Source organism: Crinia signifera, chromosome 3 (assembly GCF_055691185.1).
Source record: "Crinia signifera chromosome 3, ASM5569118v1, whole genome shotgun sequence".
Taxonomy (NCBI): domain Eukaryota; kingdom Metazoa; phylum Chordata; class Amphibia; order Anura; family Myobatrachidae; genus Crinia; species Crinia signifera.
Window position 1 is genome coordinate 77,415,656 of NC_139219.1, and position 27,987 is coordinate 77,443,642.

Sequence of the window (27,987 nt, forward strand, 5' to 3'; positions counted from 1 at the left end):
ACTTCACAGGTATACGCGTCCCCTCGCGGGGCTCGCTACGCTCGCCACACTTTGGGCTCGGTGGCTCGCTGCGCTAGCCACACTTTATATTCTCCACTTTACGCCGACGTGGATAGTAGGGGTATGAAAAGGTCGGAGGACGCACACCGCCGCCCCTCGCGGGCTCGCTGCGCTCGCCACGCTTCAGATTCGCGTCAATCGTGGGGTGACGACGGGGCCATATACAATGTGAAATGGGTCATATTGGCCCATTTCACATTGTTTCCTATGTGAGATGGACTTAATCAAGTCCATCTCAGCTTGTGCCATTATAATGGCACAAGACCGACGCGATGCTCCCTATTTCAATGTTAAAAAATATTTTAACATTGAAGCCTATGGCAAAATCGCGGGCATCGCGTCAGTGGCGTCGGGGGCCATGTAAATGGCCGCGACCGACGCGATGCCCGCGATTTTGCCTTTGCCGGCAAAATGGACCTGATTTCAAAGGAAATCGTGTCCATCGCGGGCATCATGTACCTTAACTTTAAGGTACACGATGCCCGCGATTGTGGCCGTGGTAGGAAACAAGTACCGAAATTTTAATAAACCAGCTCGATTTTATCCCAAAACTTGAGTGTCCCGATTCCTCTCTGGATACATCCCCTAACCCGGGCGGGATGGATCTGGTACTGTCCTAGCTAGCGGGTCAAGGAGGTTAGCGCACAGGCAGAGGGAGGATAACGGGCACGCGGTCAGATGAAGGCTATCAGGCAGTGACAGCGGACCACCCCTCAGGTCCCGGCGCCCATAGGCAGCAGCCTAAAGCTGCCTTATAGAAACGTTGGCCCTGGGTGTGACTACAGATCAGAGGGGAGACCCCAAAATGGCTACTGTATCTAAATTAGTGTCACTTCAGCTCTTCTGTTTCACCAAATATATTAGGAGGAATTGTTTCCATTTTTAGAGTTTAAAAGCAATACAAATAGAAGTCACAAATGGGACCAAAGTGTGTACATTTAATTACAGTATTATAAATTATGCATAGTACGTTCATATTCTTACTTTCATTATTTTAATTATGTTGCCAAATTTATGTCACATTAATTCTGAATGAATATTTATGTCATATATCAAGTAAGCCAAGACACACAACACAACACACAACATGCTGTTTAGGCCCTACTGTGATATTTTAAATCAGCAAACTCATTATAAAAGCAAGACAAGAATGATAACCCACTTACTTGTTCTGATTAAAGTTTCCTATGTACTGAGCTCTGTTGGGAAATGTGTAAGTCCCTCTCCCGTGAAACATGTTGTCAGCAAATTCTCCTTCATAAACTGCTCCAGAGGGATGTTCTAGCTTCCCCAACCCGTTCATCTGTGTTGAACACAAAGGATACCAAACAATCGCCATATAATGTAAAATATTAATAAGCCAGATGTACAAAAAAACAGTGTTCTTACATACAAACAATGAGCCTTGGGAGGTCAGTAAATCATTTAGAACTCTGCTAAAGCCCCCATTTTGTTTCAGCAGCCATACAGTGCCTGTACGGGGAACCGGATTAGATTTAAAGGGACATATTCAGCATAGTGCATCCTGACGACTTGCGACTGTTCAACAAAAATTGGACTGTGGAGAATCAGAGAACTTACCTTCAAAGGAAAGCACAACAATATTCTTCCTGTTCTGCAGTACACTTCCCACCTGGTCACAGTCTTGGGGGCAATACACAGGCCGTGATTCACTTCATCTTGGCCTCCACAAAGGACAGAGTTAAGCGGAATGATATGTACAGGGAGACCCTCAAATGCGGCAAAGGTATACCAGACATTTCAACCATGCTGAGAGCCTTCTTTGTATGTAACAGTGTCCACAGGACTGATTGAAAATTGTAATGGCTCTGCGGGGAACTCTGTGTCCTACTTCTTCCTCCTTCCGTTGTGGAGGGTACTTAAATGGGACAAGTGGTACAGCTCTATCCCTTACAAATGGACAACTCCATGGTTCCAACTTGGTGTGTCCAAGTTTGTGAGGGAGCACCAGCTGAAGGGAGTTAAATCCGACTTATGGAAGCCAAAAACTATTCACAAGCTCATCAGAGCCAAATACACTAAAGAATCCAATATCAGGGCTCCCACCAGACACTGGCACATGTGGGTGGGAGTATGTGGCCTCCATAAGGCTCAATAATAGACACAAAGACTTGTCATGGATATCCATTCAAGGGGGCTTGCCCCACTGCTCATTCATGCAATCCAGAAGCTTGTGCAGATACAGACATTTCCCCTGGTCACATCTTTAATGAGGAAACATCTATGCACCTCTTTGGGGACTGTACTTATGCACAGTTGCTGTTGGATGCTTTGGAAAGAGAATTCAGAGACTGTGTGCCAATATCGGGCAATCCAGGAGGTCTGATGCCTTATAAACTGTTTTAAGGACGCCTTGTGACTTGCCAAGAATTACTCATGCTGAGGAGGGAGAGGATGTCAATCCAGGACTGACAAAGGCTGATTCACAGCCTGCTTAAAGACTATCCATCTTGGACAGTCCTGAGGAAGAAGAGGATTAAACCTCCTTTCTTCTGGCCGCCACCCCCTTGTTTAACCTGTTTAATAGGACCTGGGACCATGGCCCGCTCCCCCTTTCACAATGCTTGTTGTTTTGTTGATGTCTGTCAAGTTATTCATTCACAACTCCTTTATATGTATCTGTATATGAACCAATAAAGCTTTGGGCTTGTGAATCCCCCTCCCTCACCCTCTTACATCCACACCTATAGACTTATTGATTGTTGTATTTGTTCGAATGCATAGTGCATAAAATAATTTATAGTGTATTTTGTGAAATATAATATACTGTATGCATTGTGTTCTAGCTGTGCTACAACATAGTACATATGTTTGTAATTCCAATGTCTGTTTTTTGCTTCTTTATATAAATAAAGAGTGCTTTTCAATCAAAAAAATCTGTTCTTATCAGTGGGTCTGGTCCAACTCCTGGTAGGGAATAGGGAAAAAAACGGGCTAAGTATCTGTTCAATTTTTGGAGACTGTGATAGAGCCCTTGGCATTGAATGGAAAAAGGCTGGACGAGCACTTACCCTGCCAGGGCTGGCCTGAAGACAGCCCCTGGTAGGGTTGGAGAAGGTCTATTGGCTGAGTAAACTGCTCTCATTCCAGGGTTTATAGCCTTATAGGTTTATAGCCCTTCCTATGCTAGGTGTTGGAAAGGACCCTAGATATTGACCAGAGAACCTCTTGGTCGATGCTGGAAGGTCAGATGCCTGAAGTCCGAAGTGTTATGTGCCCCTGGTGCTACCGGAGCCAGGTGTGCCTGAACCTAAACTAATGTCTCTCCCCAAGACACTAGTACAGCACTTTGCACTTACACTTTCAGGCTCCACTTTTTGGCTAGGGCTGGGACAATTTTTTACACCCCCACCCCAGCTGGCTGGGGTTTACCTACTTATTTATGTTTTTCGTTGGTGTGTCGCGTTTTTGGGCTGTAGTCATGACCCTTATGGGCTGCCCTGCTTCCCATGTACTGAAGCTATCTCTTTATGGGAAGAGCTGAGATTCTTGATTCCCAGGGGGATGCTTTGGTCAAAAGTGGCGACCCCAAGCCCTAAGGGGGATGTAAGCCCACCTGTCTGAGCTTTGGAAAGGAGGAACCACCGACCCTTTTTCCCCATTGCAGACCTTCTGGATCTAAACGGTCAGGGGAGTAACAGGGCCCTTCTCCTTTTGGAGATGGTCCACAAGTCCTGCACCCAATCACATTTGGATCCACACACTGGGTGATAAAGCCACTCACCTTGGGCTTCAAGTAAAAAATAAAATAATTGTTGAAATATTATAACAAGAATTCAGAAGCATAATAGGCCCTTTTGGGGTTTAATTTTAGACAATCTACTGTACAATGTAGCCCAGAATACACTTGCAGCACAGTCAGAGCCAGATTAAGGGGTTGGGCGGCATGCAGGCTGGAGATGCTCAGACACTTACTTCACACTAGAAGCAGCAGTGGTTGCTGAGGCAGACCTTTCGCTAGATGTGTGTGTGTGTGTGTGTGTGTGTGTGTGTGTGTATGTGTGTGTGTGTGTGTGGAGGGGGCTTATAGGTTTACTACCCCTGTGCCTTTCAGTGAGAAGGGCAAATAGGATTGTGCTAATTTAGAACTATACAGAATTGCACAGACCAAATTACCCTGTCATATTTCCAGGATCCGTTATACGTCACACCGTTTGGACTCTTGTTTACTCCTATTCCACTTCTCTCCAGTGCTCCTGTCTCTGACCTTCTGCTCTCACCATCTGAAATGAAAATAGTATGTGTTAATTTTCTGAGTTACAACACAGATGACCTCTAGCCTATCAAAATTTTCATATGTGACTTAAGGCCACATACACTACTGTGTCTTCTGTGAGGGGAGAAGTCGCAGATGATCCCCTTTGAACCACCTGGGTCCTTTTGTATAGGATATATCATATGCATTCCCATACCCCCCGGTACTGTCCGAATCGGAAGTCAGATGTGCAATATGTCCGATCTCCATCTCCGATCCAATGCGCACAGACCAGATCTCATGCGATTTGGCCACTTTCTACCCGATTTCTCATCCCGATCCGTAGGAATCGGGTGAAAAGTGGTCAAATCACACTAGTGTATGGATAGCTTTAGGATGGCGTACACAGGCATTGCTAGTTAAAGCCAAAACCTTTTATTGAATTCTATGCAAAAATGTTAAAATGCAACATTATTTATTTTAATTCTGTTTCTGTTATATCTTTAAATATGCTGCTTGTCCAGCATGCTTATTGTTATGTTGTCCAGCATGCTCATAGTTATCTTGTCCAGCATACTTATAGTTGTATTACTGGCGCTGTTCAAATGCTTTTTAATATTGTCTGCATACTGGGGCTTAAAATCTATTAAGAAAGTGAATAGTGACGGTGGTCTGGGCCTGTGTAGGTACCACCTAGTCTACAAACACAATATACAACAACAAGGAGTGGAATCAATCAGTGCAAAAAACAAATGAATGATAACGTGAATAAAAAAATTATTTGTGAAGAAACATATAAGAAATAAACATCAAAAATTGGTGTTACATCCCTTAATTTGGGTAATGAAAGTCATTTAGGAACATATGGGAGTCACTTGACTGGTAATCTTAACGTAGTGTTGCTCATCGAATATGTGGAAAAATATCAAATACAAAACGAATGTGGGAAATTGTTCAATAGAAAGAGTTTATCCTAAAGAGATACATTTCTGAGCTATAATCCACGTATTCCGTTCACCTCTATGTAAGCTACGAAAAACGTGTGATGATATTTTATCAATGAAACAACTGAGATGTGTACCCCACTCACATGGAATGGGTATTCAACAATGCATGTAGCGGTTTCTTTTAAATCAGGTGAGGGATGGATATCTTTTTTAGTGTACCTCACTCACCTCTATGCAAGGAATATAACATGTATAAAGGTATATTTCACAGATGGAGAGCAACACTACGTTAAGATTCGGGACATCACAGGATTTAAATCTTCTTCCCATCACTGGATCGAAGTGACTCCCATATGTTCCTAAAGGATTTTCATTACCCAAATTAAGGGACGTGACACTAATTTTTTCTTTTATTTCTTATATGTTTCTTCACAAATTATTTTTTTATTCACGTTATCACTCATTTGGTTTTTGCGACGATTGATCACGTTGGTTTTACTCCTTGTTGTATATTGGGGCTGAAAACCTGGTTTCAACATATGCAGTGACAATTTAATGACATATATGTATTCTATGCAAAAGTCTTTCTAACAAGCATTCATCTATTTATAGTTTTGCTATTTTATACCTGGAGTAATACTGCTGTCTACTGTCTCAAGCTAGTATTGATTATAATTTGTTTTATGAGACCTGTTTCCCCCTAACAAACACAAAACACCTGACAGGCTTTCTAATGCTGCGAATTATCCTCTTCTATACAAAGTGGGCAGTATTCAATGCTCTGGTGCAGCATACGCCGTTTTACGCTTGCCGTGGATGCACCGTTTTTTCCACCCGTCGCCATGCCTCCCGCTCACCCTATTCAACGTGTCAGTGGCTCGCCGCCCCTGACGGCTAGCATTGAATAATGCGGCGTATGAGGAGTAAATGGCTCCATTTGTAGGCAGTGTTAAAATATTCCAGAGATATTCAGTCAAACGCAAATTAGCCTCAAAAAAGGTTCCAAATCATCAGACTGCTAATGCTATGTGTATCTCCTCAAAGGCCAAATGAAGGTTTGAGGAAGAAGAGGTGAATTATGGGTAATAACTGAGGTGAATCATGGGTATAATAAAGTGAGAAAAAAATGCATCATGGGGGGAAAAAAATTGCCACAAAAAAAAAAAAAAAAAAAATATATATATATATATATATATATATATATATATAGATCCTTCAAATAATAAAAGAGACTTGTAGACACCATAAAACAAAGAAAATATAAATATTTTTTATAAATATGTAAGTTGAGTTCACCTAAAAAAGATGCCGAGAGCAAAACGGAGAGGCTTACCAAAAAAAAATCAAGCAGCATTCTCCTTTTTAGCATTGGATACACAAATAGCGAGGTACGGAAAATTTTCCATAAGAAAACAATGGCAAACAATGACGAGGACCAAGCGGCGAACAAGGCAATGCTCGCTGTTCAATTTTGGCCAAGGACCATTTTTGGCGAGCGGACTGGCCTTCTCGCCCCAAAAAAGCGATCCTCGCCAGAAAAAAAACAGCGAACTGGGAGCATTTAATACTGCTCACTGACTGCATGAAAAATTACATTTCCCGAAATAACCCTTACCATAACTGTCTCCATTTGGGAATACAAGTGAAATCTCAAACACTTCAGGATCTATAAAAACAATAATAACAAAAAAGCTGGGAATTAGACAATGTCATTTATTACATGTGAACCCCCCTCACCACACGCACAAAACTAAATGGTGAGTTCATTCCCACTAAGGACAGATACAAACGTTTCTAAATATTAATCCACCAAATACAATTTTTATGAACTATAATAGAAGATAAACTTTTTGTTTTGAAAAAAATGGGTGCAATGCCCATTACTTTCAAATTGCCATGTGTTATAGAATGAGAATAGACACAAAGTTGCCCAAAACCCCCAGAATCAATCTCAAAGATGCTAGATAAAGGCTGAAAGATGTAATAAGCATATTGCTTTATAGCTTGCTGGAATTGATCCAGTAAAAATCACCAAAAAGAAAAAAAGTAAATATAAAGGAAATAAAAAAAGCGTAGGGTCCACCCCTGCCAACAAATACAACTATAAAGGGGCATACATATGTTGAGATGTGTGTTAAACTTTTGTGCTTAGTGATTTAGGATAGGTGATTTCCCTTGAACTTCCCAGTGTCTGGATCGCCCATACACACATAGCGATGTGTGCTAAGTGATTTGTGATAAGCAAAAAAAAAGGTTACTTTAAATAGTAGTTTACAAATAGTAGATTGCTATAGCTCATTTTGTACACACAAATAGCTATTTAAACTCATTAGCTAAGCGATCTGACTAGATTTTTACTGCATGTGCTAAAGATCTGAGGGACACGTGGGACCGCACATCACCATCACTATGGGGTTTACACACTGAGCGATTTGTTCTTAATTTCTACGCGAGCTAGACAGATCGCTTAGAAAATAGCAAAAAATCACCCATGTATATGCTCCTTAAAACTAACATTGGAGAGGTCAGGGGGACATAAGACCAGATGTATCAAGCTTCCAAAAGTGATAAAATGGAGAGTGATAAACAACCAATCAGCTCCTACTTGTCATTTTTCAAACAAAGTCTGTGACATGGCTGTTAGGAGCTCATTGGCTGGTTGTTTATCACTCTCCGTTTTATCACTTTTTGAAGCTTGATACATCTGGCCCAAAGAGTTAAGAAAGAAGGCCCCATGTTCAGTCTCTGTGTGGGCCCCTGTCTCTCTAGCTGCTGGTGCAGGTTTGTAGACTGGCAGAATTTCTGTCTCTGGAAACAATCTAGGTCTATGGAAACATGGCACCGTGGACCTTTTTAGGGTCCCTACCAGTGGTGGAACTACAGAGAGTGCAGGGGATGCAGATGCTATGGGTCCTGTCGGCATGGGGGGCAGCAATACCCTGCGCCACTTTGTATTATATCTAAATTATATTAGTGCACCGGGAGTAGTGGACGGTGTGGGGATGCGTTGTGGACCGTGTGGGGATGCGTTGTGCACCAGGAATAGGGTGCTGGGTGGGGATGAGTCGTGTGCTGGGCGTAATGCACCAGGCAGGGGAGAGTCATGCGCCGGGAGTCGATCACAGAGTAGTATTAATTATATTAGTGCATCGTGAGGCAGTTCCGCGCATGGGGGGGGGAGCCGAAGTAGGGATGGCCATCGACCATCAATGATTCAAAATCATTGATGGTTCATGGCCGATGTCGAAGACTTTTGCCATCGATGGGGGAGAACCAGATGGTTCCCTCCATCGATAGAACAGCAAAACAATGGTTTGCTTTTTTTTTTAAAGTGCCGGGACACTGAGCATAGCTCCGCCCCCGACGCCCACGCCCCCGTGTTTTGATTGGCCCACAGGCCAATCAATCAAACACAATGGATGACCATCGATATGTAAAAATATCGATGGTCATCCATTGCATAGTTTAGCACTTGGAGAGGACGATAGACTCTTTTGGTCTCATTGCAGAGGCATGTTCACAGAGTCCTGCAGCTGCTGCCTGGTGAGCGTGGCTACACATGGCTAGTATTTGCTGAGAGCAGCAATAGGATTACGTTAAGTTTAAAATGTTTTACCTACAGAATGTGTCTGACCGATACAGGTGTCATTTTTCCAGCGACAGTTGGTCTTTGCTCCATTAGGAATTAACGGAGCAATCACCAGATACTAATAGTCACTCACAGCCCAGTGCAGCACGCCACGCCGCAGGAAACATACACATGGCTACATCTGTATAGGTTAGAAATATATGTTTGAAAATAAAAATCAAGGCATTAAAAGCATATATTTAATGGTTAAAAATATTAAACTAAGTTTAGTTAAGATTTCTTGTCAAATGAATTGCACTAAATATTACCCCCAGTTATTTTATATAGCGCACACATATTCCGGAGCGCTTTTAAGAGAATATTTGGCCATTCACATTAATCCCTACCTCAGTGGAGTTTAGACGCTATGGGGCTAATTCAGCACGGATCACTAATATGCAAATTCGCAAATCGAGCGATTATCGGACTACTGCGCATCGTACATGCACGGGCCCAAATAAGACAGAAATTGCATATGGATGGTAATCCCCTTGCGGGAAGCCGGCATTTTGGGGGTGGAAACTTAAACCTAATCCACCTACGAGGGCGGCTGGGTGGGACAGGGAGAAATTATGTATTCTAAATAAACCGTGTATTCTCTCCACCAGGATGCCGCAGACAGGCTTCTACCAGGTGGCATTCTGTCCGCCAGTCATATGTATTTACCCTGTGCACTGGACCATTTGCTTAAACTATTAATTTAACTTTCAGCATTAGTTTAATGGGCTTTAAGAACTTGAGCTAAATGCTTTAAAATAAGTTATTTAAATGGCCATGCAAAATGGTAGGTAATCACCATACTAGCAACACCATGTAATAACGAGTACTGAATATGAATTATACATAAAAAAAGTGACACCTAAATGAATAATAATATTACAAGGGATATGTAATAGCTATAACATTACAGGGGAGACGTCTACAATTTTCCAAAGAGAGAAGTTGCCCCCATCAGCTTCTACATTTCATTTTATCGAACGTACTTGGTTGGCCTGACCTTACCGCACTCTGCAGCCGCCGCTGCCGCCGCATCCATCTCTCCGCTGCTGACAGTGTCCTCCAGAAAAATGTTGCTGAGTTACCATGGAGACCATAACAAAGCGACATACCGCGGGGGGCGGGGAGAAATGTGTGACGTGATTATAACTGACCAATGAGACGTGCGCAGCTGCCGGCTACGTATGGGGATCACGTGACGGGACAGGAAGCGGCCGGTAAAGCCAAGTGTGTGCCACAACCAAGTGCAGGGTTCAGCAGTGAGTATGTCCATATATGTTTGTGCACTGTTCCTGATCCGTGCAGTGGTGTGTGCCCGCACTGCTCCTGTGCCCGGCCTCGCCTGATGCAGTGTCTACTGCGATTTCGCAAATCTGTTTCCAGCTGCTGTGTGACTACATGATCCAGCATGCCCTGTCAATCAGAAACAGGGTATGCTGGGGCTTGTAGTACAACTACAGCATTAAAGCCTTGCTTGGGTTGGTTTAGCACGCTTGTATTGCTGATCTGATATTGCCATGCGTTCTGCATAGTGCCATGTACACAGATGCCCTGATATAACTGAGGCGTAAGAGCATACTAGCCGCTGGAAGACTTTCCTATAGGATTCTGTCTGACACTGGGTTGTTTTACTTAATGTTTACCTTTTACCATACAGTGGGGCAGATGTATTAAGCCTGTAAATAAATAAAGTGGAAGGAGATAATGTACCAGCCAATCAACTCCCAACTGTCATTTTTCAGAATCAGTTTATTGGCTGGTGCTTTATCTCTTTCTATTTTATATCCACTTTATCTCTTCACCTGGCTTAATGCATCTGCTCCAGTGGGAGAAGTTGCAACCTGTCAGCTTATGAATACCATTTTTATACCAAAGATGCAGGGTCGCACCTGGGTATTTGAACTCTGCTCCAACCTGGATGCAATCCGGCAGTTGTTCTCTTTTACACTGCGTCCTCACCGGCATAATGCCGGGAAGGTGATGGCGGCAAAGGTGGGCCCTGATTACATCCTCTCCAAGCTTCGGAAAAACCGCCAGCCGGGACCCCTGTGATGACAACAGACACACTGGGGGCAAGCCCAGCACCCGAGAAAACTGCTGGGCTGCCCCCAGCCTCCATCCTTGAGGTGACTGGATGCTGCACACAGTCATCAATTCACCTCCTTACCGGCACATGTCTACATATTACAGCAGACAGCAGCGGAGGCTGTACGAGGCCCCTACCCACCCTCAGGACTGACCGCAGGACACTGCTTCCTTCATTTGTGGAAATGAATCCCGGGTCGGATGGTCCCTGACTGTGCATGCCCCGTGTCCAACCCTGAACATTTGCAGGGTTATATTCCCGGATAACGGGACCCGGGATATTTTTTGGGGCCCCATTTACACCAAGCCCCGACCTGGAGTGGTGCGGCAATAACCCGGGTTGAGGCTCTGGTGTTAAAGGGTTAATAGAAACATTGCTTCTACCTGTCATTTTATAGAATGTACTTGAAAAATCTTACACAGAGCTGATTGGTTGGAGAAGTTGCCCATAGAAATCAACCAGCTTTTATCAAAGAAACTTAGTTCAGCCATATCTACTACTACAGTGTATCTTACTCCCGGTCCATAGTCCTGAATAAAGGGAATGGTATTGCAAACTGACATCTATATGGCTATGTCCAAATTCATCTATTAAGTTAGTTTATGTACTGTATATATAAATTATTGCTATTCATGTAATGAAAGTTTTTTTACATTTAGAAAGTACAAAAACAGGAATATGTAAGCGTGTTGGTGTGCCCATAAAACCATAAATAATTTGATGTATTATAATGTTTCGGGATCGGTCGAGATTTCCTTTAGTATATGTAATGGGCTATTAAAATGAATAGCAGAGCATACCATTTATGTTATTGTATATCTACAGATGGAAATTCCAATTCGGAGGAAAGGGAAGCCAAACAAAGGAGGAGGCAGAGGGGGGCGAGGTGGCAGAAGAGGTGGTGGTAGCGGGCGTGGTGGCGGCAGCGGGCGTGGTGGTGGTGGTGGAGGCAGCAGAGGGGGAAGATCCAGAGCTGAACCTGGAGGTGGAGGAGGAGCAGGAGGAAAGAAAAGCTCTAGCAAAGCATGGGATGATGGAGATGACATCTGTTTCTCTAGCAAACCAATGAGACCACCAAGGTAAGGAATGAACTGGTATTGCCTTAATATTAAGCCTGGACTAAGGACCTTATTTTGGTCAGTTTGCATTGTCCCTTCATTCGAGCCGGGCTGCTGTTTTGCGCATACACCTTTCTGTGCTTGTTCACCGGTGCATGCACCCAGCATTGCGGGTTGGGTGCGTGGAGGGACGTGGGGCGGCAGGCCGGTGGACCGGGCCATTTACATATGGGAACGCCCAGCATTTCCTGGGTGTTCCCATGAGAATGGTGGGCATTCTCATGCAACTGCCCTGACGGTGTGGGGGCGGCCAGCTGACATTACTGGATGTCAGCTGCCCACCCACTTCCTTCAGAGTGTCCGCGCATATGTAAGTGACTTGAGAGTCACTTTTAAATGCGTGCACCTTCGCCATCATTCGATGGTCGCCAACCATCGAATGATGTGGGTGTTCCCCCCCGTAGCCTGCGAATGGATGTTTATGTTAAACATCCATTCGCAGCCAGTGCATGCGAACACAGGCTGCGAGTTCGCAGTCTTGCGATTCAACCAGAATAACCCCCTAACTCTGATCTTTTCCAGCTATTTTTTAGTCGGCATCTTCAGTAGAAATGTTTGGATTTATGCAGATCTCAAAGCAGGATCTTATTTACTGTCAGTTGTCACATGTTTAGGCTAGCCAGTAAAAACAGTATGGATCACTTTGAACTTGCGCAGATTTGGCAGTTAGAACCAAGTAAATCCGAACCTTCACATCGCTAATCTTCAGTGATTTTCATCCATGAATTGCCTGACAAGAGGTCATAGTTAGCATGTTGTTATCTTTCTCTATTAATGTAATACCTTTTTTTCATGTATTGTATGTTGTTGCTACTCCTAGTATGAACTATGCTAGCAGACCCACCTCACGGCCCCGGGGTGGCAGTACTGCAGTCAGCACGCCTCTCCAGACTCTGCACATGACCAAAGAGAACCAGGAACGGGTGAAAGCTCTTCTGCGTGATCTTCAAGGATCAGAGCTGGATGCTGTTGTGGAGTAAGTGTGAAGTTACCATTAGCACTACATATATTTTGTAGACTATAGGCTTTTGTAACCAATGAAGAACTAACTTGTGATTTGTATTTGTAAACCTCACGGTTGCTGAAGAGCAGAGATTATGTTGAGTGAGGTGTGAGAAACCTACAACTCTCAAGGTTTTCCAGATAAGTGCTAACCCTAGTTACTTTACCTCTCTATTCACAGTGATGTGGGATCAGATTTAGAGGATGAATATGATGACTCCAGCTCTCAATATGAGGAAGAGGAAAACAATAATGGTGATAACGTTGATGAAGATTCTGGATTTGATTTCTGGTCCTCACCATCAGAAAGACTGCAAGCAGCAGAAAAACTGTCCCCTGAGTCTCCTGTCCAGATGTTACCGGAGGCGGTTATATCTCCTTTTGCTATTGGAAAACTTTCCCGGTGAGTCTACTGTCCCTGTAATAGTTTTCTATGAGGAGCACCCTATCCGTGAATGTCTACTATATTTCTGAGCCGCTATGTTCTGTGAATAAAATGCATTTATGAGGTTTATTTAAATATCTAGTGTTATCAACATTTGCTTTGGTTGAAAGGGTAGGCATAATGCATTCTCAATGACTTGATTTGCCTGGTGAGCATCCTAGAAATCGGTGCCTTACCGGGACCACCTTTTAAGCCTTAACATAAAATAAGAATGTTGGGTTAGTCATAGCCTCCCGTCATTAGAATGGCAGTGTCTCCTGAATGACATTAAACTGCTGCAGGTTTACACTCACACCAGCGCCATCCATGGTGAAATAAATCTGTCTGAAAACCGATGGATTGCCAAGTATTTAGAACCAGATCGGGTCTCAGCCCAAATCGGATGTGTTTGAAATCCCATTGGGTCCGGTGCGCATCGGACCAGAGTCTGAGGTCGAACTTGCATGCAGGTCTGACCCCCGACTCTGACGGCTCGGAACGGGGTCACATGCGATACATCACATGTGAAAAGACTGCATGCAATCCTGCCACCCAGGAATGCTCTGGGGGGCTCAAGGGGGATGAGATGGCCATACACAGCTGTGAGACATCACTGTAGTATAAGACTTGGAAAGTACAACCAATCAACTTCTAACCGTCATTTTCAAGCACAGCTTGTAACATGGCAGTTAGGAGCTGAGTGGCTGGTACTTTATTTCTCCCAAAAAAAATAAAGCGAGGAAAGATGACTTTGAATTCAATAATTGAACTCCCGGACACACCAACATGTAACAGATAATATAAGTACAAATATTTAGACACTTTATTTCTCTCCAAGACTTAATACATAAAACCCCATTCTCTCTATTGTGGAATGTCCCTATGCTAGCACTACCCTCCACCAGGGCTGTGGAGTCGGTAGATAAATGTTCCGACCCCGACTCTGACTCTTTGTACTTCTGACCTCGACTCCGACTCCTCTGTATTTATATGCAAATGTATTTGATACATTCCTTGCACCACACTTAAAAACCTAAGATAGACAGTTTCTTCCAGAAACATGTACACATGTCTACCCTCATACAGACAAGCAGGCATGCAGGTTTTAAAATAAATATAAACACTAACAGTTGAATCCAAGAAGCTGTTCCATAAAGTCCTTCTAAGCTCTTCTAGCTATAGAGAAGAATCTTCACTCAATAGGAAAGGTTCAGAAGTGTGGAGCATGAGTTCTGCATGCTTTGTGACAACAACAAAAATCAATGAGCCACAATCTCCGCTGGTTTGCTTGCTCGTCACCGTTCAATTCATGGACACAAGGAACGATTTCTTTACCGAATCGTTACTGGCGACGAAAAATGGTGCCTGTACATCAATATGAACCAGCGTAAGGAATGGCTTAGCCAAGGTAAACAAATGACCCCGCGCTTGAAACAAGATCTTCATCCGCGTAAAAAGATGTTGTGCGTATGGTGGGAGAGCTTGGTTGAATGAATTTTTCGAGTCTACACCAGGTGATTTCTACCAACGAGGTATTGAAAACCTTATTGAACGTTGGAAATAAGTTGTAAACTACAAATGAGAATACATTTATAAGTATTGGTGCTCCGAATTGTGCGTTGCGTGCCATAAAGTGAAGCACATGAAAAGCATGCTTTTTCACAGTCACTTAACGTGTTCGTTTTGCGGTTACGTGAGGCACTGCATGCATTGGTCTTTATTCTTACAGTAGAGAAGTCATTAATTATAATTTTCGGAGTTGGTGCATTGTTTGCCGACTCCGACTCCAGGTACGTGAAATTTCCTCCGACTCTTCGACTCCGACTCCACAGCCCTGCCCTCCACTCTATAATGCACACCTCTCATCAAGTCCACTTTGCTCTGTCTTTTTGATCCTGTCATTATATTATCTATACAGGCTTACCTATTGTAAAAAAATATATATTTAATTATAGACCTCATTGTGCAATACACAATTTCCACAAAAACATATATGATGATATAATTCTTGGTGATCACAAGTTTTTTTTTTTTTTTTTTTGCTGTACTTCAGATATGGTTTTGACCGAGACCGATGTATAACTGCACTGAGAGCCAATGACGGCGATGTTGGGACATCCTTAGAGTATTTGCTGCAGCAGTGTTTCTCAGAAGCTTTTGGTATCCAGACAAAAACTCCACGTTCTGCATGTGACACTAGCATGGATAACATCTTGGCTTTACGCCAAGAAGAGGCCTACGTCCTAAGCTCGATATGTGGGGAAAAATTTATTGAGAGAATCCCAAACAGAGTATGGACTGTGGGACTGGAGCTCGGCTATCTAACAGATAGGCTACAAAAACCCAGACGGAAAGACCATGACAAAGATTTAGTGAAACAGTCTCCTAACAATGTCTGTAGGTTCTTCTTGAAAGGAGAAAACTGCCGCTTTGGTTCAAAGTGCAGATTTAAGCATGGAGCCCCTAAGCAAGATGTGAAGGATGAATCTCACCTCAATGGAGAAAATGGTTACCTTTATGAACTTGAAATTCGATTCCCAAAAGATAACAAATACCCATCTCAAGCACCACTGGTGGCATTTCATTCACTCAATGAGAACCTTCCAATGGCCTGTCGTCTGCACATTGCAGAATATCTTTATGAAAAAGCCTTGAGGAGTGCTCAGACATGTGAACCAGTTGTCTACTCTCTTGTCAGCTGCTTGGAAGATGAAGCTGACATGGTGCCCCTAATTGCCAACACTCATCACAGATATAGCATTCCTCCACCCCTCATAATGCCAGTGTCCTCTGACACCAAGAAACCTACTATTATTATTAATAAGCCAGTCGCTACTGAAAAGCCCAGCTCCTCTACAGAAGGTAAGACCTTACTGGGTGAACTTACTAAGATGGGCGTTCTAATGAAAATGGGAAATTGCCCATAGCAACCAATCAGTTTCTGTCTATTATCTTCTAGAAGGTGCTAAATAAAAAAGTAGAATCTGATTGGTTGCTATGGACAGTGTCCTATATTCAATAGAACTCTCATTTTAGTCAATTTACCTCTACAACTCTATACTTCCATTACTTTTTACATTAACACAACACATATTTAACCTATTTTACTAGGAAAAAATACGGTACTCTTTACTTAGAACGGCGCCCACGATTTTGATCGTTAGTAAAAAATCTCGGGCATTGAATGCACTAAAAAAATCGGGTGCGATGCGACCGACGAGATGCCCGCGATTTCCCATAGGGAACAATGTTAAATGTCTCAATTGACCCAATTTTCCTGTTCAATGCCTCAATTGACCCGATTTTTCCATAGGAAACAATGTTAAATGGGCCACAGAGGCCAAATAGCCACCCTGAAGTGTATAATGGCCACCCGAATTGTTAACGCCACCCCACGATCAACGTCAACCCGAAGCGTGGCGAGCGCAGCGGTACGCGTCCTACGACCTTTTCATACCCCCACTATCCACGTCGGCGTGGAGTTGAGAATAGAAAGTGTGGCGAGCGCAGCGAGGCGAGCGGACGCGGACAGCTGTGAAGCCCGCGAGGGGACGCGGATACCTGTGAAGGTATCCGCGTCCGCTCGCCACGCTTCGGGCTCGGTGGCTCGCTGCGCTCGCCACACTTTCTATTCTCAACTCCACGCCGACGTGGATAGTGGGGGTATGAAAAGGTCGTAGGACGCGTACCGCCGCCCCTCGCGGGATCGCTGCGCTCGCCACGCTTCGGGTTGACGTTGATCGTGGGGTGGCGTTAACAATTCGGGTGGCTTTTATACACTTCAGGGTGCCTATTTGGCCTCTGTGGCCCATTTAACATTGTTTCCTATGGAAAAATTGGGTCAATTGAGGCATTGAACAGGAAAATCGGGTCAATTGAGACATTTAACATTGTTCCCTATGGGAAATCTCGGGCATCTCGTCGGTCGCATCGCACCCGATTTTTTTAGTGCATTCAATGCCCGAGATGGCCATGATGGGCGCCCTTCTAAGTAAAGAGTACCAAAAATACTTGTATAGTTTTTGGTAGAGACCCCATCTTTTCACTAAGAGGGCCTTGCTTGTTTATAATTGTTTAAAAATTGTGAGAAGACCTCCAATGAATTAACCCCTTCAGTGGCAATCCCAAGTTTTTTCCGACCTGTGCCTCAGTGCCCAGTCTGGCAAGCCCAGAAAATTCTCGGGATTGCCACTGTTTAGAGCCGGGCAGCGCTGCTGAGTTATTCGCTGAACTCAGGAAGCTTCAGCGCCGGCTCCCTCTCCTACGCCGCACCTCCTCCTCCTCCCCTCCAGCTTTTCTATTGAAGTCTCCAGCACCGGCTTATGACAAGCCGGGCGCAGGGACCCGGGGAGACAGTGGTGGGGGTTTTTTTTAGGGAGTGCTCCCCATAAAAAACTCGCCCGGTGGGGAGCGCTCCCTAAAAAAAAAAAAAACACCACTGAAGTTGTTAATCAGGGATTGTCGATACAGAGAAAGAGACTTTTTTTTTTTAGTTCCGCACAGGATTTTATTACCCCAAATGGTCATGTATCTTGGAAGATTTTTTGAAGAATTTTCTGGGGATCAGATTTGGTTTCAAACCAACTTCACAAATTTGTGAAAGTGGGTGTGACATATCTCATCACCCATATGTGTTTAGTGGTTGGTGGTGCTCCCAGAGTCAGAAAGATGATATGTAGAACAGAAGCCTCTTTTTTGGGGGGCACTCTTGAGGGTAAACTTAAGAGTGCTCCAAAAAAGTCTTCTGTTCTACTGCTCTACATATTGGCCCTTATTCAGATCTGATTGCAGTACAAATTTGTTTGGAAAATGGGCACTGCAGGTGGGGCAGATGTAACATGTGGAGAGAGAGTTAAATTTGAGTGGGGTGTGTTGAAACGGGTTGGGATCATTTGGTCTATTGCATTATGGTCGAAAGTCATTAGGTCGAATCCATTAGGTCGACATGACTCTAGGTCGACATGGGAAAAGGTCGACATGATTTTAGGTCGAAAGGTCATTAGTTCGACAAGGTCATTAGTTCGACAAGGTCATTAGTTCGACATTGTCTATGTCGACATTCACAAGGTCGACATGGGGTTTTTCACTGTTTTTTTTACCTGAATGTCAACACAGTCGACATGTACACAATTTAAAGTGCACTGCATCCCCTCGCATCGCTCGCTGCGCTCGCGATGCGTCGGGGCACGGTGCCTCGCTACGCTCGGCACACTATTTTATTCTCCCGGCCACGCCCTAGTGGATGGTAGGGCATGAAATACCGCCTGTCGGCACATGTTGGCTCAAAAAACAGTGAAAAACTCCATGTCGACCCTGTGAATGTCGACATAGACAATGTCGAACTAATGACCTTTTCGAACTAATGACCTTGTCGAACTAATGACCTTGTCGAACTAATGACCTGTCGAACTAATGACCTTTCGAACTAGAATCATGTCGACCTTTTCCCATGTCGACCTAGAGTCATGTCGACCTTTTAGCATGTCAACCTAATGGATTCGACCTAATGACTGTCGACCATAATGCAGTAGACCAAATGACCGCATCCCGTTGAAACTGAAATCTAAATTGCGGTGTAAAAATAATGCAGCCAGTATATACCCTGCACAGAATCAAAATCTCACACAAATCTAACTCTCTCTGCACATTTTACATCTGCCCCACCTGCACATGGTTTTTCCCATTTTTCAAACAAATTTGTACTGCCATCAGATCTGAATAAAGGCCATTGTGGGGTAGATATAAGAAGCAGTGATAAGGGAGAAGTGGCCCATGTCAACAAATCAGCACTGAAGTAACATATGTAATTTGCATAATATAAAATAATACAGAGCAGTTGATTGGTTGCGCTGGTCCACTTCTCCTCTGGCTCACTTCTCCTCACTTATCTCTACTTCATACATCTACTCCTATGACTGGATACAAGATTAAGCAGCTACAAGTCTGTACCTTTTGGAACATTATCCTATCCCATTATCCGAGGCGGCAAGGTTTCTCACCTTGGGCCTTATTCTAATCCACTCTTTCTGACAAAATCCTTCTTAGACGGACAAAACCATGTGCACTGCAGGTGGGGCAGATGTAACATGTGCAGAGAGAATTAGATTTGGGTGAGTTATTTTGTTTCTGTGCAGGGTAAATACTGACTGCTTTATTTTTACACTGCAATATAGATCTCACGTTGAAGTAAAACCCCACCCAAATCTAATTCTCTCTGCACAAATAACACCTGCCCCACCTGCAGTGCACATGGTTTTGCCCATCTAAGAAGGATTTTGTCAGAAAGAGTGGATTAGAATAAGGCCCCTTGTGAGAACAATTCCCACCGAATATGGATTGCAATGCCCAAGGTTGATCTACATTTCTTGCAGGTTCCCAATACACCTAGATATTATAAAGCTGACAAGGACCCCATCTGAGAATTGCTGAAATGCATTTTCACCAGATAATGGTTATTGGGACTGGTTTATGTACAGTATGATATATTTTATCAGTCTTTCACTATGATCCCAGTTCTAAAGTTTTAACGTAATTTTAGACAAATGCTGTTTATTTACATGCATGGGTCTTCAAACTGTGGCCCTCCAGATGTTGTGAAACTACAAATCCCAGCATGCCTTGCCACAGTTTTAACACTCCCTTATAGCAAAACTGTGGCAAGGCATTCTGGGATTTGTAGTTTCACAACATCTGGAGGGCCACAGTTTGAAGACCCATGATTTACAGGGATAACTATTAATGAGCTCTGATCTCCCGGGATTAGGTGGGGAGCATGTCGTGATAGAAAAAATAGGACATGAAAAATCTGATCAGTCCAAAGCAATGAGTATACTGTGAGGGGCGGAACAGCAGGCGCACAGCATTCTGTGAAACTTAAGGTCCATATACACTTGGTGACTATGCCTAGCGTTTATGGACAGCGATAATCGCTGGGGGGAAAGCCGCTCAGTGCATACACGCTGAGCGGCTTTCCCTTTGCCCGGCGCCGACAGGGGGGCGGACTTATTTGCATAGCACAGCACTATGCAAAGCCATCCTCAAAGCTGCTCATATTACTAGCGGATGAATGGCTTTCCCGGCGATGATGCGGGAGTGCGCAGCATTGCTCACCACTCATCGCAGGGGCATACACACTGGGCGGCTTTGAGCTGAAAGCCGCACAAACATGCTGTTTTAAACGACTTTCAGCTCAAAGTCGCCCAGTGTGTATGGGCCTTTATAGTGACAATCAGCTGATTGTGGGCCTCACGGTGATCTCAGATTTAAAGCTGGTTGCATATCTAACTTTATTCACTCAGTGCCAGAGTATAAGGTCTCATCTTGTGTGTTTTCTGTAGCTTACCCTATGTACCAGTTTGCTGTCTGCCTCATCTTTTGTCAGTCTTGCCTGTGCTGATGACCTTTTATAACCTTGGCAAACCGTTTCCTGTGTCCTTGACCATTGGCTTGTCTGACTGTTATTTTGGAGATTCTTATTTGGCTTTGACATGGCCATTGCAAGTCTGTCTTCCATTCATTTCCTGTGATGGGTTGCCCAGGGGGGTGTTCAATTAGTTGCCGAATTTTTGACAGTCAAAAAATTGGTCATGGTCAAATATCACGTAATTCGTTTTCGACCACTTTCTGGGTCTGGGAAAACTGCATCAATTGATTACCCCCCTGCAGACTATCACACCAGTAATCAACTTGGGAGGATATGTGCATTGAAGCACTAATCTTTTTTCCATAGTTCCTGGTTATCAGACACTGTACCCTGGTTTTGCTTGTGCTATGCCTAGTTGTTAAGGCCCCCATACATTACTGCAACTTCTCTGAGGGGATTCGGTTTACTCCTTGACCCACCCGGGAACTTCCTGCGATCCCAGCAAGTGCTGCCAGAGGCTGTCCTTTCTGACGGATCCTGTGAGCATCCCTTGTGATCTAGGGCAGGGTTTCTCAAACTCGGTCCTCAGGATTCCACACAGTTCACGTTTTCCAGGTCCCACGGCAGGTTCACTCATTACTCATTGACACATTTTAAAAGATCCACAGATGGAGCTAATTATTGCACTTGTGATTCTGTGTGGATACCTGCAAAACTTAGTGTGGGGTCCTGTGAACGGAGTTTGAGAACCTGTGATGTAGGAGTTCTGTTCCGATGTCCCGGGTGCATCAGATCGGAGCTCCTTGATCGCGCATGTGATTTACCAGATTTCTCGGCCCAATGGAAATCTCATAAGTGTATGCCAGCTTTGGCAAGAATTTGTACATTATGCACCCAAGTTGTGATTGGCCGGTTTTCCTTCCTCCTGATATATACAATAAGCCTGTCATAATATGCTGGAAGACCACCTGGATGTTACTGCATCATATGATCCAGACCAAGGTTATCCTGTTTAGCTAAAGATTTGATTTGTTGAAGTTTAGCTCCTTGGAGGTATATTGGTGTCAGGACGGAATCGGTACATCTGTCAGAATGAACTTAGGTCTAGAATCATTAGGTCGACCCCACTAGGTCGACTGGCAGGAAGGTCGACCTGACTTAAGGTCAACATGGGCCAAGGTCGACATGACTTAAGGTCGAATTTGCATAAAGGTCGACATGAGGAAGGTCGACTGGTCATAATGTCGACATGGGTTTTTCACTGTTTTTTTTATCCGAATGTCGACACAGTTGGCAATGAAAATCGGACGCTCGCAATGCTTCGGGCACGGTGGCTCGCTTCGCTCGCCACAGCTTTAATAACCTCCTCCACGCCCTAGTGCAGTGTTTTTCAACCACTGTGCCGTGGCACACTAGTGTGCCTTGAGCTGTTCTCAAGTGTGCCCCCAGATCTAGAGATGCCCAAACCAGTTTACAGCCACCACCAGTTCAACTGTTATTTACTGGTCTCATCTTTCATGTAAAGGCCCAATGTATTTCATTTGTGTTACCTGTGGGGACCAGTTTGATTGTTTTTTTTTTTTTATATATGGGGGCTGGTTTGTTTATTTCCCTGTAGGGGCCAATGCGTTTTGCCCTGTGGGGATCTCATGGTGTGCCACAAGGTAAAAAGGTTGAAAATCACTGCCCTAGTGGATGGTAGGGCATGAAATACCGCCTGTCGGCACATGTCGGCTCAAGAAACAGTGAAAAACCCCATGTCGACCTTATGACCAGTCGATCTTCCTCATGTCGACCTTTATGCAAATTCGACCTTAATTCATGTCGACCTTGGCCCATGTTGACCTTGTCAGTTCGACCTTCCTGCCAGTCGACTTAGTGGGGTCGACCTAATGACTAAGACCTAAGTTCATTCTAATAGATGACCGCATCCCGTCAGGACACTCCAGACAGTGACCTCCTTCCAGCAAGGTTTAGGCAGATGAGCTATGTGAAGATGAATCATTGTTGGCACCACTGAGATTTTAAGATGCTGCCTCATGGTGAAATTGTAATCCATATTGGCATCTAGTATCTGGATGGTGAGAAGGAGTATTGTGGCAGTAAATAGTTGAAGGACAGATTGATATTTCTTGGTTGTGCTCTTCGAACTGATGTCCTTTTCCGGAATGGGATCATTGGATAGACATGGGGGTTTTCACTTTATTTACATTTTTTTTGTCCCGAATTTCAACACAGTCGACATGGACACTGAAACTTAGCACTGCATCCCCTCGCATGGCTCGCTGTGCTCGCCATGCTTCGGGCAGGGTGCCTCGTTAAGCTATTTTATTCTCCCACCATGCCCTAGTGGATTATAGGGCATGAGATACCGGCCTGCTCAAAAAAAAAAGAGGATACTTGTAATGGACCTCTTGTGTTACACTTTATACACAGAAAGATGGTGGTAATGATGTACTGCACACTGTTGTTAATATTAAACAAATTTTTTTTATTTTGACACTTAAACAATAAGTAGTAGTCAAAAAAGGGTGCTGGGTGGGTGAGGGTTGGGTAAGTCTCATGGACCTCCAATCTTGCAGATCTCACTATGTGTCTTCTGCAAATTGGGTTGCGGTATCCTGTCTCAGCAGACCTCTGTGGTTTGGCAATGCACAGGGTTTACTAATATGGATAGGGCTGTGTGGGTTGGGGTGGTGGGGAGGGCTGCCCGCAGCTGTGATTGGGCACTTGTAAGGCTGGGTGGCAGCGGAAGTTTCCTGTTGAACAAAGTTAGGGTGGTCAAGGAAAGTGACCGGTGGTACCGGTGGGCTGGCGTCCCTTACCCTCCGGTGGTGCACTGTTCACTTACCCGATACCTGGTTCTGTTGCTGGCAGGGGATGCTTGCCGCGTCCTTCCACGTGTCTTCACCGGCGTCCTCACAGGATGCGATAGCCGGCAGTCTGGTCCGCACCGCTGATGCAGTAGTTCACGTCACTTCCGGGTTCGGCTTGACGGCGTTACCCGGGGTGACGGAGGTCCTGCGGCGGCGCGCGCTCGACTCCTTGCGGAGGAGACTCTGGGGTTGTTGTGTGGGTGCAGGGCTTCTGTCCTGGTGTCCAACGCGTTTCGGCACGTGTGTGCCTTTATCAAGGATGCAATACTGTCTCTGATCTACCTGTATTTCTACCCGCCCTGGTGTTCAGCCATTGGTAGTTCGTTCGGCAGTGGGCGGGGTTTGTGGCCTGTCAGTTGTGCCTTCAAGCTAGTGTGGGTTACGTAGCTTGTGGCTGCGTATTGTCTGGTTCATGTGTAGACACATCTGTGTGTGTTGACCATGTCGACTTCTCTGCTTTTTAAGGCAAGGTAGCCGGTATGCACGTAGTTGTTGGGTACTGTTGCGCAGATTTAGGCTATTACTCTTATACGAGCACAAATATTTGGGAGTGCTGCAGTCTGAGTGCTTTTACTGTCCAACCTATCCGTTGGTAGGATCATGGGGATGTGGATTTAAGGTGTATGCACCGCAGGCTGGTGCTTGGAGGTTGAATTGTATTGAGACGGGATAAGGGCATGTTATAATTGGATTGGATATCAAATGATTTACAACAGAATATGTGAATGATGGGGATATAGGCTGGAATAAAATTAGAATAAAATGAAATAAAATAGAAAAACCTGCAGTGGGCATATCCTATGATGTTAAATGTTGCACATAGAGATCTAGCTGCTAATTCGATCCCTAAAGATGTGTTTCCTCTCACGTTACTGTATTGATGGTGGGTAATGGGCGTGAGTTTGCCTACGTTTTCTGCAGCACACACTAACCACACATAAAGGGAAAAAATCCTTACACGTAAATGGGAATCCTTGACCTCAGGAACAGTAGGATAGATAGGGCCAGGAACACCTTCTCACAATTTGATCAGACAGCATCTGTTTTGACAAAGGGACAAGACATACAGACACGTATTTTCAAATTAGAGAAATTATTGAACAAAGAATCTAAATTGTGGTGGGATACATTCGCATTACAGTGGTATCTAGACCAGAACACCATACCAAAAGGCCTGCTGATAAAAAAGAAACCCACATGCAATTTGGACAATGAGGACTTTATGAAAAAATGGAACACTATTCTCAAAAATAACTCTATACAACTGATCAAACTCCTGATAGAACAACATGAAAAAGATCTAGACCACCTAGATTCAGAAATAGACTCAATACACAAGACTTTAGAGCCCCATATTACAGACGGAGAATACAAGGACATAGAACTAATCACGAAAGCCAGGCTAAACAAGGGGGAGGACAACATAATAGCAAGGAAAAAGTCCAAATTCCTTAGGGACAAATGGGGTATTAGAAACAAGACCATTGACAAAAAAACCAAGACTCCACCCAGAAAACACCAGACCCTGACTTTACATACCCACAAGAGAATGACCACCTCAAATAAAAAACACCTCCTCGCACACCCCCTGAACAATTACAAAAAAATATACAGACACCCCAGAAACAATGATATATTAACTTACCAACAATACATGAAAGTTATACACACCGAGAGGGACACAGAACTAGAAACAGGGGAAGCAAGCACAGAGGAAACATGTGCTTCAGAGGGAGACTCCTCCTTCTCAATACATGGAGTAGAGCAAATAGATTATGCGGAGACAGCAAGACAGTCACTGGGAAGAGGCTGCATCACACAGAGAGGAGATACGGCAGAGACAAAAGAGATAGGAGAAGGAGGAGACACACTAACCCAAGAGTTAGGAGGGGGACACATACAAGAGGATCTCACACAACCACCACAATGGGACATCAATTTTTTAGACATAGAGGCAGGTCTCGCTGCCTGCCAGACACAAACACCAACAAGAACTACAGCACAGAAACGAAAATTAGCAGACATAGGAGAGGATGCAGAGGAGGGCAACATAACAAAACCCAAAAACATCATGACAGACAGGTAGAACAGCCACATAATCCCAACGACAATAAAGGCATTTTCAACTTGAGTAGCACACAATTAACAACACCAGCCAAAAAAGCCCTTCAAAAAGGCCTAAAATTTGCGCCAAATCACAAATTAGACAAATTCGAGACATACCTTGACATCAAAGCATTCACCAGGAAACTGACACTCAAGAAATATTTTGCTAGAGAAACAGTACAGTACACACCGAAAAACACTGAAGACATTTACAAACACACAACTCTCAAAAAACCATCCAAATTCAACCCAACATACATAAGGGGACACCTCATCAATACATTTGAGACAATGGTAATTAATGACATGGAGAAAATAGACACCACCAACAAAAATAGGACCAGAATTAACCTTACAAAAGCAGAGAGAGAGGCTATCACAGCATTAAGAGACAATAAAAATCTGACACTTAAACCAGCAGATAAAGGGGGAGGGCTAGTTATTATGGACACAGTTAAATACACAGAGGAGTCACTTAGACTGCTAGGGGACCAGACAACATATCGCATACTAAAAGGAGACCCAACTTCAAAATACAAAGAGGAACTACAATCATTACTTATTAAGGGACACAGCTTAGACATACTGAACAAAAAAGAATTTGAATACATCAATCCCACCAACCCAGTAATACCCGTTTTTTACCAACTACCCAAAATACACAAGGATACAATTAACCCACCGGGAAGACCCATAATTTCGGGAATCGACTCCATAACAGCTAACTTATCTAGGTACATAGACACATTCTTACAGAAACACGTCAGTACACAAAGATCATACCTTAGGGACACCACTCATACATTACAAACACTTTCAGAGATTAAATGGAAGGAGGGAATGTGGCTAGCAACTAGCGACGTCACTTCCCTCTACACCATAATAGAACACACACACGGAATAGAAGCAGCCAGACATTTTCTAGAATCAGACACCACCATACCACAGGAACAGACCACTTTCATCCTTGACTCAATCAATTACATACTCAACCATAATTACACCTGGTTCAATAATCAATTTTATTTACAGACCAAGGGGACTGCGATTGGGACGAGGTTTGCCCCGAGCTATGCCAACCTCTTTATGAGTAAGTGGGAGGAGGAGAACATATGGAGGGGGCATGGCTTCGGGGGGAACCTCGTCCTCTGGCGCAGATTCATAGACGATGTACTTTTCATATGGGAGGGAACGGAAGCAGAACTACTTGAATTTAACAAACACATCAACAACAATAACCTCAATCTTCATTTCACCACACAGTACAGCCAATCAAAGGTAGAATTCTTGGATCTCGAGATATACATTAACAACAACACCATAGCCACCAAAACATTCCACAAATCAGTGGATGTGAACAGCTATATCCTCTCCACCAGCAGTCATCACCCAAACTGGATCAACAGCATACCCACAGGACAATTTACATGCATTAGAAGAAACTGCTCCACATTAGAGGAGTACAAACAACAAGGACAGGAACTTAAACAGAAATTCATTGAAAAAAAGTATGACCCACAGACAGTAGAGGAGGCATACACCAGAGCACTTACAATAGACAGGTCAACACTAATCAACAAGATTCATAAGACAAAAAACACTGAACCAATGAAGGCCCATTTTTCATAACTCAGTACAACGACTCGGCCAAACAAATAAAACAAATAATAAATAAACATTGGCACATTTTGAAGCAAGACGACACACTAGCAGAAAATTTAACTGAGAAACCAAAAATAGTCTACCGAAAAGCACCGGATTTCAAAAAACAATTAGTACATAACCACATACCACCCAAAAACCTTACACAGAGTAAATTGGACGGATCAACACACGCACCAGGATTCCACTACTGTGGGACATGCACAGCATGTAAAACAGCAGACAGGAAAGGAAAAAAAAAAAATAACAGATATAATATCACATGCCACAGGACAGACATACAAAATCAAACAAGAGATGACGTGCCACACCAAAGGGGTGATATACCTTATATCATGCCCGTGCAATAAACAATATATAGGGAGGACGATCAGACCCATGAAAACCAGAATGTATGAACACCTCCATAACATCAGAAAGGGATTTGAACAACACAGCCTATCGCAACATTTTAATGAGGCACACAATAGAGACCCCAAAGGGATGACATTCACCGCCATTA

The 27,987-nt window shown here is 43.9% G+C and overlaps 2 protein-coding genes across 4 annotated transcripts in view; one reads left to right on the forward strand and one right to left on the reverse strand.

Moving 5' to 3' along the window:
• MORN2 (MORN repeat containing 2) overlaps positions 1 to 9,978 on the reverse strand; it is a 34,007-nt gene extending 24,029 nt beyond the window's left edge. The window contains exons 1-4 of one of the 3 annotated variants that reach the window (XM_083176070.1): positions 9,854 to 9,978; positions 6,839 to 6,889; positions 4,198 to 4,304; positions 1,227 to 1,363 (exon numbers count right to left, since the gene is read on the reverse strand). In XM_083176070.1, the coding sequence (XP_083032196.1) occupies positions 1,227 to 1,363; positions 4,198 to 4,304; positions 6,839 to 6,889; positions 9,854 to 9,887 (329 nt within the window). In that variant the 5' untranslated portion in view covers positions 9,888 to 9,978. The remainder of the gene's footprint in view (positions 1 to 1,226; positions 1,364 to 4,197; positions 4,305 to 6,838; positions 6,890 to 9,853) is intronic. The other 2 variants (XM_083176069.1, XM_083176071.1) reach the window with 2 other exon arrangements.
• A 5-nt stretch (positions 9,979 to 9,983) lies between these two features.
• The window catches only part of DHX57 (DExH-box helicase 57), a 95,616-nt gene continuing 77,612 nt past the window's right edge, over positions 9,984 to 27,987 (forward strand). The window contains exons 1-5 of the mRNA XM_083176062.1: positions 9,984 to 10,107; positions 11,760 to 12,013; positions 12,873 to 13,028; positions 13,236 to 13,457; positions 15,532 to 16,340. Coding sequence (XP_083032188.1) covers positions 11,760 to 12,013; positions 12,873 to 13,028; positions 13,236 to 13,457; positions 15,532 to 16,340 — 1,441 coding nt within the window. The 5' untranslated portion in view covers positions 9,984 to 10,107. The remainder of the gene's footprint in view (positions 10,108 to 11,759; positions 12,014 to 12,872; positions 13,029 to 13,235; positions 13,458 to 15,531; positions 16,341 to 27,987) is intronic.